The 16,992-nt window shown below is 45.2% G+C and overlaps 1 protein-coding gene across 2 annotated transcripts in view; it reads left to right on the top strand.

Annotated features, from left to right (window-relative positions):
* Positions 1–16,992, top strand: part of RASSF8 (Ras association domain family member 8) — a 42,824-nt gene that overhangs the window by 22,986 nt on the left and 2,846 nt on the right. The window contains exons 1-4 of one of the 2 annotated variants that reach the window (XM_072145080.1): positions 2,917–3,051; positions 9,919–10,066; positions 15,680–16,569; positions 16,725–16,863. In XM_072145080.1, coding sequence (XP_072001181.1) covers positions 9,964–10,066; positions 15,680–16,569; positions 16,725–16,863 — 1,132 coding nt within the window. In that variant the 5' untranslated portion in view covers positions 2,917–3,051; positions 9,919–9,963. Of the gene's footprint in view, positions 1–2,916; positions 3,052–9,918; positions 10,067–15,679; positions 16,570–16,724; positions 16,864–16,992 lie in introns of those variants that run through there. The other variant, XM_072145079.1, reaches the window with a different exon arrangement.

The raw sequence follows: 16,992 nt of genomic DNA, 5'->3' as shown, positions 1-16,992 counted from the left end.
CAGCTCTGGGGTATAATACAGGATGTAACTCAGGATCAGTACAGGATAAGTAATGTCATGTATGTACACAGTGACTACACCAGCAGCAGAATAGTGAGTGCAGCTCTGGGGTATAATACAGGATGTAACTCAGGATCAGTACAGGATAAGTAATGTCATGTATGTACACAGTGACTGCACCAGCAGCAGAATAGTGAGTGCAGCTCTGGAGTATAATACAGGATGTAACTCAGGATCAGTACAGGATAAGTAATGTCATGTATGTACACAGTGACTGCACCAGCAGCAGAATAGTGAGTGCAGCTCTGGGGTATAATACAGGATGTAACTCAGGATCAGTACAGGATAAGTAATGTCATGTATGTACACAGTGAACGCACCAGCAGAATAGTGAGCGCTGCTCTGGGGTATAATACAGGATGTAACTCAGGATCAGTACAGGATAAGTATTAGTAATTATTTTGGATCCTCACTTTCCTCCACCCCCCTGAGCGGGGCACAGGATCAGACCCTACAACACATGAGCTCACGCCTCAGGAATGGCTTTGGTGTCCTCACTTGCTCATGTCTCCTCTTCCAGTGATGTGAGCGGTGACTCTGGGATTTCTCCTCGTGGCTTCTCTTCCTATTAAGGCTTTTCTATGACTTCATGTTTTTGGTTCTAGATTCCGGGAAAGCTGGGTGCCCCCTGTTGTGGGTAATGACTAGTTGTATGTGATGTTGTAGGTGGATATAAAGGGGGTCCCTGCCATCTGCAGTATTAGATATCAGGGGGAGGAAAGAGTCTGAAGGAAATCTGCAGCAGACAGATCAGGAAATCCATTGACAGATGTATCCGCAGTGAGGACGCAGCTCGCCATTACTTAAAGGGGAAGTTACCCGGGTGGTCACCTACCACCAGGGGGCAGATTCCCTAATATAAAAGGCCCCTTTTAGTAAATGAAGCTCAGACTTTGTTGACTGGAAAGTCCTGTCACGTACAGATCAGCTTGGTACCTCAGTTTCCCGCCATTTTTAGGATCGCTTGCTGTCAGTGAATGAAAACGCATCAGCAGAGTATTTCTAAATGTCGACTGATTTAGGACCCCTAAAACACACAGGGTACGGGGTTTTGTCACAGCTGGCGTGTCGTTGCAGTGTGTTCACATCTGTTAGACATTTCCCCCCTTCCCGCACGCCGCAGTCTCCTCTATTTTTAGGATCCAAATGAGGTTTTACCAGAAGAACCCAAAACATATGTTCCGCCCCTGCACAGGGAAGGGTCCGGGGTAATTATCCGCCACTCACCGCCATGACGAATCACCTGTCCTGACAACCAGCAGGATCATTACTAACCCATTATCAAATTATAAGCTAAAAATAGCGGCCATTACAACCCTCACACGGGGAGGGGCGCCAGATTTTGGATTATTTCGGGAGCGCTTGTTCTTTAAATTATGCGCCAGTCAATGGGCTCTATCTGCAGCAATGTGTTAGATGTTGTCCCTGGAGAGATGTGTAATCAGACCTTTGAGTATGTTTTTAGTAGCAGCAGGACTGTGATATATGGATTTTATATTCCCAGTGCATATGTCCTCACACTGCTGTGCTCTGTGCTCTCTGTGCTAAACAGCTCCACGGCCTCTTCCCTCCCCTCTCTCAGTCGACAGCAGAATTATCAAACCAAGTGATTACTCCAGAAGAAAGAGGCTTGGGTCGTTGTAGTTCAAGGTAGAGAGCACAGAGCACAGCAGTGAGAGGACACGTGCCCAGTACAATACTTAAATATAAAACCATATTTCACAGTCCTGCAGTTACTAACAACTTACGCAAAGGTCTGATTACACATCTCTAAGGGACAATACATAACACTGGCTGCAGAGAGCACAGCAGTGTGAGGTATGATTACACATCTCTAAGGGACAATACATAACACTGGCTGCAGAGAGCACAGCAGTGTGAGGTATGATTACACATCTCTCCAGGGACAATACATAACACTGGCTGCAGAGAGCACAGAGCACAGCAGTGTAAGGTCTGATTACACATCTCTCCAGGGACAATACATAACACTGGCTGCAGAGAGCACAGAGCACAGCAGTGTGAGGTCTGATTACACATCTCTCCAGGGACAATACATAACACTGGCTGCAGAGAGCACAGCAGTGTGAGGTATGATTACACATCTCTCCAGGGACAATACATAACACTGGCTGCAGAGAGCACAGAGCACAGCAGTGTGAGGTCTGATTACACATCTCTAAGGGACAATACCTAACACTGGCTGCAGACAGCACAGAGCACAGCAGTGTGAGGTCTGATTACACATCTCTCCAGGGACATTACATAACACTGGCTGCAGAGAGTACAGAGCACAGCAGTGTGAGGTCTGATTACACATCTCTCCAGGGACAATACATAACACTGGCTGCAGAGAGCACAGAGCACTGCAGTGTGAGGTCTGATTACACATCTCTCCAGGGACAATACATAACACTGGCTGCAGAGAGCAGAGAGCACAGCAGTGTGAGGTCTGATTACACTTCTCTCCAGGGACAATACATAACACTGGCTGCAGAGGGCACAGAGCACAGCAGTGTGAGGACACTCCCCCAGTACAATCCTGAAATATAAATCCATATTTCACAGTCCTGCAGTTACTAACAAGATACACAAAGGTCTGATTACACATCTCTACAGGGAAAATATCCAACACTGATTGCAGTCTATATTGTCACACCTGCTGACAGGCCACCTTTAAAGGGATGGGCCTGTTGTAGTGAATATGTTTCTCCCTGGAGTCAGGACATTTCTATCCATCGTTGTGACCTATTATAACAGCCCTGCACTGCTCTAAGCTGCTAACACCCGGCCCTTGAAATTCTGTTGACTTTATGTCACATTTGTTGAAGGTGACTTAAAGGAAATGTCCACAGGATATCAGCTGACCGACCTGTGCGGGTGACGTGATGTATTCTAGGAATCCGCTCTGGTGTCTTGGCCCATTCAAGGGGCCCCATCGTTTATCAAGGACCCTTAAGGGTTACCCTGAAGAGCAAGTTTATCCACCCGGTATGTGCCACTGAGAGTGTAGAGGAAGGGGCAGTATTATAGTAGTTATAGTCTTGTACATAGGGGGCAGTATTATAGTAGTTATATTCCTGTACATAGGGGGCAGTATTATAGTAGTTATATTCCTGTACATAGGGGGCAGTATTATAGTGGTTATATTCTTGTACATAGGGGGCAGTATTATAGTAGTTATATTCCTGTACATAGGGGGCAGTATTATAGTAGTTATATTCCTGTACATAGGGGGCAGTATTATAGTAGTTATATTCTTGTACATAGGGGGCAGTATTATAGTGGTTATATTCTTGTACATAGGGGGCAGTATTATAGTAGTTATATTCCTGTACATAGGGGGCAGTATTATAGTAGTTATATTCCTGTACATAGGGGGCAGTATTATAGTAGTTATATCATGTACATAGGGGGCAGTATTATAGTAGTTATATTCCTGTACATAGGAGGCAGTATTATAGTAGTTATATCATGTACATAGGGGGCAGTATTATAGTAGTTATATTCCTGTACATAGGGGGCAGTATTATAGTAGTTATATTTCTGTACATAGGGGGCAGTATTATAGTAGTTATATTCCTGTACATAGGGGGCAGTATTATAGTAGTTATATTTCTGTACATAGGGGGCAGTATTATAGTAGTTATATTCTTGTACATAGGGGGCAGTGTTATAGTAGTTATATTCTTGTACATAGGGGGCAGTATTATAGTAGTTATATTCCTGTACATAGGGGGCAGTATTATAGTAGTTATATTCCTGTACATAGGGGCAGTATTATAGTAGTTATATTCCTGTACATAGGGGCAGTATTATAGTATTTATATTCCTGTACATAGGGGGCAGTATTATAGTAGTTATATTCCTGTACATAGGGGCAGTATTATAGTAGTTATATTCTTGTACATAGGGGGCAGTATTATAGTAGTTATATTCCTGTACATAGGGGGCAGTATTATAGTAGTTATATTCCTGTACATAGGGGGCAGTATTATAGTAGTTATATCCCTGTACATAGGGGGAGTATTATAGTAGTTATATTCTTGTACATAGGGGGCAGTATTATAGTAGTTATATTCTTGTACATAGGGGGCAGTGTTATAGTAGTTATATTCTTGCACATAGGGGGCAGTATTATAGTAGTTATATTCTTGTACATAGGGGGCAGTATTATAGTAGTTATATTCTTGTACATAGGAGGCAGTATTATAGTAGTTATATTCTTGTACATAGGGGGCAGTGTTATAGTAGTTATATTCTTGTACATAGGGGGCAGTATTATAGTAGTTATATTCTTGTACATAGGGGGCAGTATTATAGTAGTTATATTCTTGTACATAGGGGGCAGTATTATAGTAGTTATATTCCTGTACATAGGGGGCAGTATTATAGTAGTTATATTCCTGTACATAGGGGGTAGTATTATAGTAGTTATATTCTTGTACATAGGGGGCAGTATTATACTAGTTATATTCCTGTACATAAGGGGCAGTATTATAGTAGTTATATTCCTGTACATAGGAGGCAGTATTATAGTAGTTATATTCCTGTACATAGGGGGCAGTATTATAGTAGTTATATTCTTGTACATAGGGGGCAGTATTATAGTAGTTATATTCTTGTACATAGGGGGCAGTATTATAGTAGTTATATTCTTGTACATAGGGGGCAGTATTATAGTAGTTATATTCTTGTACATAGGGGGCAGTATTATAGTAGTTATATTCTTGTACATAGGGGGCAGTATTATAGTAGTTATATTCTTGTACATAGGGGCAGTATTATAGTAGTTATATTCCTGTACATAGAGGACAGTATTATAGTAGTTCTATTCCTGTACATAGGGGGCAGTATTATAGTAGTTATATTCCTGTACATAAGGGGCAGTATTATAGTAGTTATATTCCTGTACATAGGGGGCAGTATTATAGTAGTGGTATTTAGTTTGTGCTGTATGTTGTACATGCTGTTAGTATGTGGATGGGGGATGACTCATTATACACAATTATCACACTACTTATGACCTGTGTGCCTCTGGTTATTAGGGATGCTGGACTCCTGTACACCACAGATTTCCCATAACTCCTCTCTCCCCTGTACATAGGACCCCGCTAGAAGTGCTGAGGCAGCATCTATGGGCCGGGGTGGATACAGCAATTAGTGCAGCGCCATAGAAAGTGCTCAGTCATTCTGAATTTCACTCTAATATGAGAAGACGAGCGCTGAGAGACTACAGAACCTGTCATCAGTTGTGACCTCCCAGACTGCAGCCAGTGTTAGGTATTGTAAGAGATGTGTATTATGTATATTGAATGTTGTTAGTAGAAGCAGGACTGTGGATTTATATTCTAGGAGTTTACAGGGGTGTTTTCTCACACTGCTGTGCTCTGTGCACTCTGCAGCCAGTGATGGGTATTCCTGGGTATTCCTGAATGGGTTCCTGGAGAGATGTGTAATTAGACTTCTGTATATGTCAGTAGCAGCAGGACTGTGATATATGGATTTATATTCCAGGATTGTACAGTGAGGCTGTCCTAACACTGCTGTTCTCTGCTCTGAACTGTAGACGGTGTTGGGTATTATACCGGTAGAGTTTTGTAATCTTGCTTTCGTGTAAATGTTAGTAGCAGCCGGACTGTGAAATATGTAATCCTCTTCAGTTCCTACAGAAAGCACAGCAGTGTGAGGAAACATCAGCTGTAGAATCCTGGAATACAAATCAATACATCACAGTCCTGCTGCTACTAACAACATACACTAAGATATGAATACACATGAATCACATGACAATAGCTAACAATTGCTAAAGAGAGCACAGCAGTGTGAGGACACATACCCAGTACAATCCTGGAACATAAATCCATATACCACAGTCCTGCTTCTACTAACAGCATACACATAGGTCTGATATCACATCTCTCCAGGGACAATACATAACACTGGCTGCAGTCTGTATGGTCACACATTTATCCGGGAAAGCTGGGCGATACAGCGCACAAATGACCTTGATCATCAGGATTGTGCTGACACATTGTCACGTCCCCTTGAGGTCTGAAGTTGGAGGCTCTTTGGTCGAACACGATCAGACTTCATGAGATTCCCTTCCCACCCCTCCTCTGAGGATCAGGTCCGGACACGTCTTATGGGATTTGGTTGGGGGAGTTTTAGGAACGTAGCAATAGATGCAGACCCCCACACCCCAAAATTCACCCCCTTCCCTGTCCAGTTCCTCTGGAGTGGCCTGTGGACCATTAGGCTAATGGGTTGTGACCCGGCTTTTTCCTTAAAGGGCAGGTCTATCTTCATATATAAAGATGCTGTGGCAGGCTATCACCAACCACGCTCTGTCATGTCTTCTACTCTAGTCACATCCCAAGCTGCATTCCAAATTCTAGATTTCCACTTTCCATCGTGCAGCTAAATGCAGAAGTTTGTGGAACGGACAGTACAGGTCTTAAAGGCAGCTCAGGTGAACTAGAGATGTAAGTGCAGCTTTGGTTGTGAATAGAATCAAACAGCATTTTTTAGAGAAGTTGGGATGTGGAGCAGATCAGTGCAGAGAGCACAGAGCACAGCAGTGTGAGGACACGCCACAGTACAATCCTGGAATATAAATACAGTTTTCACAGTCCTGCTGCTACTAAGTACATACACAAAGTTCTGATTACACATCGTTCCATGGAGAATATATAACACACTGGCTGCGGTCTGCGTAGACACACCTGCTGTTGGTTTCCCTTTAAGAACGCCAGGATGGGCTGTGTTATTCGTATTCCGCTCTTGTGAGGTCTCCGCACGATCCATGTTGGGCAATCCTTTGCGTAATTGATGTAGATTTAGGAGACGGACTGGTATATTTATTATAATGAGGACGGGGTGTAATGGATATGGCCTCTCCCAACATCAAGACTTCTCTGGAATTCGGATCCCGCTGTTTGGGTGCTTTCATCCCAGCGGTAACTTGTACTGGGAGCTCTAGCACCCCTCCCCGGCCTGTGCTGCGGCCATAAGTTGTGCTTCCCCTCTCCGTCCGCTTCCACCCACCCAACACTAGCCAGTTTAGCTATGAAATATTAGGAATCCATCAATTTGGGGGCATTGATCACAGCAGCACAGAGTATTTTAGGAGGGGTTGTGATAGGTAATCTGTCTGCAGGTGTGTGAGGAGGCAAAAGTTAGATGAAATTTAGACTACAAATGCAGGTGTCACAGCAGCACAGAGTGTTTCAGGAAGGGGATGTTTCATCACAAAGCCCCCAATACATAATGGGATTCGGAGAAGATTCCGCAATTTCCCAGTAATTTCTCCTTATCTGGATATTTCTGAGAAAAGAGGGTAAAATAAAGACAGAACTCGAGTTTCTATGGCGACCGCTGAAAACTGAGCGAAACGTAATTGAAAAACAAGAGGATGAGATTGTCCATGAAGAGGCCTTCAGAGACTCCTCCCTGACCCTTCATACGGCGGGGAGAAGATGATGGCTCATGTGGCCTCTAATTGATCTGTGACTCCAGAAAAAGACAAAGTATAGTCCTACAAGGAAAACATGGCCACCTCGTGTCAGACACTGAGGTACCAACATGGACGACCTGTCTGATGCAGAGTAACCAGCATGGCCACCTTGTGACAGAGACAGCACAACCAACATGGTCACAGTGTGCCTGACCAAGAGCCACTAACATGGCCGCCATTTGTCATATACCGAGGAACCAACATGGCTGCTTTGTGTCAGACATGTAAGAACCAATATGGCTGCCATGTGTCACATGATCGACCTGTCAGATGCCGAGCAATGGCAGCAACTGTCATGGCTTCCTTTTGTCAGACACTGAGGAACTCACATGGACACCAAGTTTTGCACGCTGACCAATATGGTCATCATGTGTCATACACCGAGGAACCAACATAGACACTGTGTCATGCACTTAGGACCCAACATGGTTGACCTGTAAGATGCTGAGCAACCAACAGGACTGCAGTGTGACAGACACTGGAAAACAAACAACGTCGACTTGTGCCATACACCGAGCAACCAACATGGCCGACCTGTGCCATACATTGAGGAACCAATATGCCTGTTTTGTGTCATATACTAAGGAATCAACATGGCCTCAGTGTGTTATACACTGAGGAATAAATATGGCAGCCATATGTTATACACTGAGGAATAAATATGGCCGCCATATGTTATACACTGAGGAATCAACATGGCCTCAGTGTGTTATACACTGAGGAACGATCATGGCTGGCACAAAATTCTTGCCTTTTGTTATACACTTAGGACCCAACATGGCTTCCGTGTGTTAGACACTGGGAAGCCAACATGGCCGCCATGTGTAATACACAGAGGAATCAACATGGTTGCCTCTTGTTATACACTTAGGACACAACATGGTTGACCAGTAAGATGCAGAGCAACCAACATGGCTCAATGTGTTTGACACTGGGAAAGCAACATTGTCGCTGTGTGTCATACAGAGAGGAACCAACATGGCCACCTTCTGTCAGAAGCCTAGTAACTAATATGGCTGTGACAGACATTACATAACCATCATGGCTGCTTTCTCTCAGCACCACATCTCTCCTCAGGTTGTGTCAGGTACTATTGTATACAGACAGCAGCCATCTTGGTTATAGAGCAATAAGGGACCACACACCTGAATATGTGGGATTTGTGTTGGTTGTCAGGTCTCCCCCTCATGTTTGCGTCTATACTATGTCATATATTTATGGGGGGCCCCCGCTGGCAGCTGAGGAATGTAGCTCTGACTGCCCCCTCATTCCAGCGCACAGCGTCTACGGTTTTATATCCTAAGGAGTAAATAAATCGGGGTGGGAATGTCAGGATCTGATATCGGACAGAGCCGGTGGATTATCTCCATAATATACAAAGTGGGGGAGAGCTGAAATCCTCTGTGCTGCTGAGCAGCCAGCAAACCTAGATGTGTCTCCCTGTGTGTGTATCAAGGCGCTGTACCCCTCCAAAAGATTAGTAAGCCACTCCTGAAACCCTCTGTGCTGCTGTCACTGCGGGTAATGTGAAGTGACAGGCGGTGATGGTGGCGACGGCTGCGGTCCGCCCTCAGGCGCAGGATGAATATTTCATGTCCGCTCTTTGTAGAACATGGATTCGGGGAAGGGATGGACGCGCCGGAAAGATGGAAACTTTCCTCCGGTGTAATCCCACACACACCTGTCCTATAAATTTTTTTTTGTTCCCTCCTGTGTTATTCCGTGTCCCCTCTCTGTATATACACCCCCCCCCCCATCCTCGCTGTGTGATATATATATACACCCCCCCCCATCCTCGCTATGTGATATATATACACCCCCCAATCCCCTCTCCTCGTTGTGCCGCTGTTTGTTTAGGATCTTCAGGCACAGGATTGAATTGCACGATGTCAGCAAAGTGAATTTGGGGGGTGGGAGGGGGTGAATGCGGGGTGCCTGCACATGGACACACCCCACCTCGGCTCTTGGCAGGTAGCGGACTCTGTCATTTCCTACAGATGGTTCCAATTGACGCTGGACTTGTTACACACTGACGTTCATCTGCAGCCTGCGTTACATTGTATTGGGGCTGGTCGTACAAGTTTAGGGGGATATGAGGGAGGGGCAATTCCCTACCTCCCCTCATACATTTCTGGCTTTAGGATAATTCTGGGCGTGAATCAGGAGGTTGGAAAAGCTGGGTTACCTTCTCAGTTTGCTTGGATCATGTCTTATAGACTACATACTTCTGGTTCAGGGATGTTGTCAGTGTTGTCAAGGGGGAGGGGTCTGTGGCATCTTTCACCCCAGTCTGTGCTTTGTCGATTTATACGTTTTTTTTCGCTCTTTGTTTAAATCTGCAGATTTCCCGGTTGAACATGACGTGATGTCTGGACTCTGACCTCATCATGGAGCTCAAAGTATGGGTAGACGGGGTTCAGAGGATCGTGTGCGGGGTGACGGAGGCCACCACCTGCCAAGAAGTTGTCATCGCCCTGGCACAGGCCATAGGTGAGTCTGCCAGATGGTGAGGGGTTAATTATATGAAGGGTTATGGTCAAAATATTCAACTTCTGATTGGTTGCAATTTAAGTGGGACGCAAGTTTGTAAGGTCAGTGTATGGAAAAGCTAATGTGGTGTCCTCACACTGCTGTGTTCTGTGCATTAAGCCGCTTAATAGCGCCTACCCTCTGCTCTGAAAACTTTTGTATGCAATTAGAAGTTTGCTTTCACATCTTAGCTGCTCCGTGCACAGAACAGAGCACAACAGTGTGAGGAGGCACCCTCTGTTATAGCTACAGTTATAATTGTTGAATAAAATCACAGTCCTGCTGCTACTTACAATATACACAAGGATACCTCTCTCCAGGGACAATGACTGCAGAGAGCACAGCAGTGTGAGGACACGCCTGCAGTACAATCCTGGACTATAAATCCTTATATCACAGTCCTGCTGCTACTAACAACATACAACACTGAGTGCACAGCAGTGTGAGACCACCCCTCAAAAGCTGCAACACTAGAATATAAATCCTTATTTCATTGTCCTGCTGCCACTAACAACATACATCATACAAAAGACACTCCCGAGACAGAGCACTGCAGTGTGAGGACACAAGCCTCAGTACACTCCTGGAACATAAATCCATATTTAACAGTCCTGCTGCTACTGACAACCTATACAAAGATCTGATTACACATCTCTCCAAGGATAATACCCAAGACTGGCTGCAGAAGGCACAGCAGTGTAAGGACACTTGGAGAAGCCACAACCCCTAATCTATATTTCACAGTCCTGCTGCTACTAACAACACACAGAAAGCTGTAATTACACATCTCTCCAGTTTCCTTTTGGGATTGCAGGAGTTAACCTCAGCGTTGCGCTGTATTTCCGAGTTTCGCCTGGTGAAATGTTATTGGTGAAATGTGCCCAATGGCAGGAAAACCAGATGGCGCCCACTTCTGCAGCACGCAGCTCCGGAGCACCAGATGTCTGCTCCTTCCCTTGTATTATTTCTAATCTTTTTCAAGGTCCAATCGGCGGAGCGTTTTGTTCGCGACACCTGCTCCCAGACCGCGCACTTTAGACTCAATTCACACCTGCGTCACCACCGCCATCACAGATTTCGGTGTATTTGCAGCATGAATCACTTTACGGTAAATAGGCGGAACCTGACAGACTCCATTGTGGGTCATGTGACTGATATTGCGGTATAGTAACATAAGTCATGTACCTCCCCCTTCCATGTGAGAATCACGCGTTACTTTTACAGTATCATTTTATTTTTTTATTATTTTAATTTTATATTTTTTTATTTTTCTTTTACATTTTTGCTCATGTTTTTCTGAACGTGACCCCCCCCCCTCCCCCCGGGAGAATTCGCATCATCTCGTTTCCATCTCAGCAGTAAGTTCTTCAAAGAGAAACAGCTGAACCCATCTAAATAAACATTTTGGACAATGCGGACCTCTCTGTTTCGGCCGCGTTTGTTTTTAAGGTCACATGACCTCCCGGGGTTGGCGCTTTGTTTGTGTTTTTAGGAAAATCTGTGGGATACAGTGACTCCTCATCAAAGCCAGGCTCCGAGGCCTACGTTATTACTACTGTGGTCTGTGTCGCCCATAGCGACCAATCACACCTCAGGTTTCATTTCTGAAAGTGCTTTGGGAAAATGAAAGCTGCGCTGTCATTGGCTGAGTCTATTTTACCTCATACTTGGAAATATATGATGATAGGGAAATGGGAGACCGGCGTACGGACCTGAGGGGGAACGTAGCAGGGCTGAGGGGGGACGTAGCAGGGCTAGAGCAGATCTCTCTGACATGCCCCTTCCCCTCCGGCCCTGCACTAGACATAACGCAACCTCTACATATTACATGGACCGTTCCTTTAAATCTATTCTGTAATACGGTATCACATGCGTGACAATTGGCTGTGGTTTATTAACCCAAACATAACGGGGGCTTATTTAGACGTCAGGCCCACCACAGAGGGGGATGTGCTGCGATTGCCTCATCTTATAGATGTCACGTCTCTTATTACACTCCGAGCTGCCAAATTGTTCACAGATGTTTTCTTCAGCGTTGGATTCACGACCGCGTTCGAAAAAAAAATTACCCGGATCCTCCTGCGCTGTGATTGGAGAGATGGTAGCGTTTCCTCTATAGGAAAATAAAGTGTCCTGAAGTTGACCAGATTTAAAGGGACACTCCAGCTACTAGTGCAGAAATATATACTACATATACGGGGGACAACCCCTTAGGCCCGAACCAATACCTAGTGTTTATACGAGGCCTTATGGGTAATTGCAGGACTCCTGGGTCACCTTCACGGATAATGTCCCACTATTGAGGCTCCCATGCTTGCCCTCCTACAATATTTTGTGACTATCCCTTTAAATGTAGGAAATGACTCCTATTTTGGCAGCATTGTGTCTCATTATCCTGGTTTTCACCACAATTTCCTGTATCTAATCGTTAAAAAAAAAAAAAAAAAGATTCAAGGCAGTCCTTAAAATAGAAGCGTCCTGGCTCATCCCCCCCCCCCCCCCCCCCCCGTAAATCCCAACTCCCCCCCCCCCTTCCCTTGTCACACAGCCGTCTCCATTCAGGATCAGAGCACTCGCTGGATGCGGAAGGACGGATGAATCACCGCTTTTTTATTTTTTTGTCCAGATACAAGCTGCTACTTAAAGGGACACTCCAGAACTGAAGTTGTGAAACACCGCATGGAATATTCCAATTGGGAAATTTAACCCCTCTCTCTTCCCCCCCCCCCCCCCTTTTCCGGAAACTTTCCCTGAAACTTTTCCTTTCAAACACAAACAATATGAATATTCCAGGGGCCGGGCTTGACATTTTCGGTTATAATCAGGGCAGGGCGACCTTTGCCCTTTCCTCCCTGTGATGCATGTTTTCCTTAATTTAACGGTTCACGGGATTATTAGCGGCTGGGGGGGATGCGAGAACTATGGGGGGTGCGGAAATTTGATCCCAAAGGGGGGGAGGGGCACAAACCATAACTTGTAAACTACCTGCAGAATTTCCTCTATAATCAGTTCTTTAGGCTTCAACAAGATGGCGGCATGTTTTCCTTATTAAAGGGGTCTAGTATTTTAAAGGTGATGCTTTGGCAGTCTCGCGTTGCGCCATTCTTCATAAAGGACACGATGGGTTCCATGTAAACAAACTTTCTCCGCCTCCATATTTTTTTAACAAAATTAAAATGATAAAAATCTGTATTTCTTCTACCCACATAATAAATATCCATGTTACGGAGGAATCGGACATTTCGCAATCTTTTGGGACGCTTCCCAGAATTGTAAAATTGCAGAAAAACCGAATGTTGTACTGATAAGACGGAGACTGAGTTTTGTAATAAAATATTTCCGTGGGTGGGCCGTCTCTATCAAAGCTGAACTAAGGGGGCGCAGATATAACCGCTACACAAGCCCTTAAAGTCTCTAAAACGGAACCAAAATAATTCGCCACTGCTGTCTATTTAAATTTTCATAAAGCTGGTTAGCGTTTTTTGCATATAGGTAAGTTGATTTTTTTTTTTAAAACGCTAGGTCAACTTTCCCTTTAACTTGTAGCTTAGATGTTCTTCCCTTTTAATTTCAACCCCAGGTGGACTTCTACTTTAATTTCAACTTCCCCTTTAACTTGAACCCTAAATGGACTTCCCCTTTAATTTGAACCCTAGATTGAACTTTTCTTAGTTTGCCACCCCCCCCCCTTTATCTTGAACTTTATCTTTAATTTGAACCGTAGTATGACCTCCCCTTTAACCTGAAGAATAGATTGACCTTCCCTTTAATTTGAACCCTTGTTTGGCCTCCCCTTTAACTTAAACCCTAGTTTGACCTTCCTTTTACCTTGAATCCTAGTTTGACCCCCCCCCCCCTTTTTCTTGAATGCTAGATGAACTTTCCCTTTCACCACAGATTGACCTTGCCTTTAATTTGAACCCTAGTTGGACCTCCCCTTTAACTTCAAGCCAAGATGAATGTCCCCTTTAGCCTGAACCCTAAATTGACCTTCCCTTTACCTTGAATCCTAGTTTGACCCCCCCCCCTTTATCTTCAACCCTAGATGAACTTTCCCTTTACCTTGAACCGTAGATTGACCTTCCCTTTAATGTGAACCCTAGATGGACTTTGTCTTTAACTTGAACCCTAGTTTGACCCCCCCTTTAACTTGTAGCCAAGATGGATATCCCCTTTAGCCTTAACCCTAGATTGACCTTCCCTTTAACTTGAACCCTAGTTTGACCTTCCCTTGAACCCTAGAATGATGTCCCCTTTAGCCTGGACCCTACTTTGCTTCCCCATTATTAGAGAGGATATTGGGGCTGCTCCCGTCTCCGGTATTCCCCCTGCGCCGTCTGCTGCGTCTGACATCCGCCCACCGTGTGTTCAATCATCCTCTCCATGCCGCAGCCTCGCTGACTTGGCTCTGAACAATGTTTGTGTGTAACAGGCGGCAGATTTTGGAGCCGCGCCGTTGTTTTGCTCTATGGAAATCTGCTTTTTGAGAGTTGAAAAAAATGTTTTTCCTATTTATTTGAAATATGTTTTTAAAATTAAAATATTGTAAAATTCCTTAAAGAGCCAATTGCCTTCTAAATGTAAATACTGATAATTATTCCCGTTTTATCGATCCCGGAGGTGTGCAGTGCCGACCAGTGATCTAACAGCGCCATCTACTGGTGTATTTTATGTTTTGTTTTACTGTTTTTATTACTGTATAAATGGACTTGAACTGTTTAGTAGTTACATATTTACAGAATTACCCTTACAATCAGACATCTGAGGGCAACCACAAAGCATGAAACCGGCATGCCCAGTATGTTCTCCTACTGTAGCCAATAGTCATAGTGCCCCCGCACTGTAGCCAAGAGTCATAGTGCCCCCGCACTGTAGCCAAGAGTCATAGTGCCCCCGCACTGTAGCCAAGAGTCATAGTGCCCCCGCACTGTAGCCAAGAGTCATAGTGCCCCCGCACTGTAGCCAAGAGTCATAGTGCCCCCGCACTGTAGCCAAGAGTCATAGTGCCCCCGCACTGTAGCCAAGAGTCATAGTGCCCCCGCACTGTAGCCAAGAGTCATAGTGTTCCTAAACAGCCAGCAGCTCCTACCTTCTCCTGATGTATGTCCCACTGTGAGAAGACCCCCCCAAAAACATTTTCTCTCCCTTCCCTGATTCCCCGAAACAGCAGCAGTTTTCTTTTTTACTCCTATGTGTGATGACTACGTGCCAGCTCTGCAGACATGATGACATTATCACCTCTGCCGGCTTCAGAGCCGGTGCGTTAGCAGACTCACAAAGGGTTACAGAAATCTGCTGCTGCTGTGCTGCACTATTCGAGAGCACAGCATGGGTGCAGGGAGCCGGGCCATTGGCTAGGCCATAGGGTGTAATGGTGGGCCGGTCGTATGTTGTATCGGTTGGCGGGTGGTAAGTTGTATCGGTGGCCGGGTCGTACGTTGTATCGGTGGCCGGGTCGTACGTTATGTCGGTGGCTGGGCGGTACGTGGCGTCGGTTGCTAGGAATAGCAAACATAGAGGTTCGGTAAAGTAACCCCGGGGTCTAATACTCAAGTCTTTTCTTCTATATTGCAGGTCGCACTGGAAGATACACTTTGATAGAAAAATGGAGAGACTCGGAGAGGCACTTAGCTCCTCACGAGAACCCGGTCATCTCTCTGAACAAGTGGGGACAATATGCAAGCGACGTGCAGCTTATTCTGAGGCGAACCGGGCCGTCTTTTACCGACCGCCCTACGTCGGACAGCATCGCCCATGTGCCTGAGAGAAACTTATACAGGCAAAGCCTGCCCCCTCTGGCCAAGCTAAGGCCACAGAATGACCGCTCCATAAAGAGACGCGAACCAAAGAGGAAATCATTGACTTTTACCGGCGGAGCCAAAGGACTTATGGACATTTTCGGTAAAGGCAAAGAGTCTGAATTTAAGCAAAAGTTGCTTAATAATTGTAGGACCAACGGTGAGGACTTAAAGAAACTCATACACTTACAATCTGAAAAGCTCTTGAATCTTGAGAAGCAGCTGGACTCCAACGACGCCGAGGTGCGGTATTGGGAGCAGAAGTTCAAGACTGGCTTGGAGGAGGAGCTCGAGAAGTGGGAGCAGAAGATCAAACGCAACGACGTGGAGATCGGGGAGGAGGACTTCTGGGAAAATGAGTTTCAGATCGAGGTGGAAAATGAAAAGCAACTCAAGGAGCAACTCCAAGAGATGACCCAACGGATGCTCCAGTGCGAGAACCAGCTGAAGGACTACCAGAGTCAGATCCAGAAAATCGAAAGCGGGATCGAGGCCGAGAGGTTACAGATGGTGATGCAAGAGTCGCAAATCAACGAGGAAATCGTCAGGGGGAAAATCGAGAAGATCAAAGGCGAGATGGACATCCAGGGGCAGGAAACAATCCGGCTGGAGAACGGAGCCAAGGCTGTAGAGCGATCTCTGGGACAAGCCGCAAAGAGGTTATTGGTGAGTCGGGGCTCTTTCCATTTTCAAAAACTAAAAATTATATTTAAAAAAGTTTATGTAGATCTGTCGTCTTAGCCGGTCTGTGATGAAATAAAGTTGTTGTCAGTGATTTTATTATAACTTTTTATTCATTTTTTGCCGTTTTTTTTCTGCAGGAGCGGGAACAGGAACTCGAACAGTTGACCAAAGAACTCCGACAAGTGAATCTCCAGCAGTTCATCCAGCAGACCGGCACTAAGGTTACGGTGCTGCCCGCTGAGCCCAGCGAAGCCGAATTCCCACAGCCTGAAAAGGGTACGCTTGCTATGAATTCCCTATTTAAAGGGGTTGTCCAAACTTTTATGGTTTGCCAACTGGAGAAGGTTGAGCTACAGAATCCTAGAAGTGGCTAGATATATGCAGATCATAGGCTCAGGCTAAGTC

The sequence above is a fragment of the Engystomops pustulosus genome, chromosome 4, assembly GCF_040894005.1.
Source record: "Engystomops pustulosus chromosome 4, aEngPut4.maternal, whole genome shotgun sequence".
NCBI lineage: Eukaryota > Metazoa > Chordata > Amphibia > Anura > Leptodactylidae > Engystomops > Engystomops pustulosus.
The sequence above is the reverse complement of the archived record's forward strand: the minus strand, read 5'-3'. Positions and strand labels throughout refer to the sequence as shown.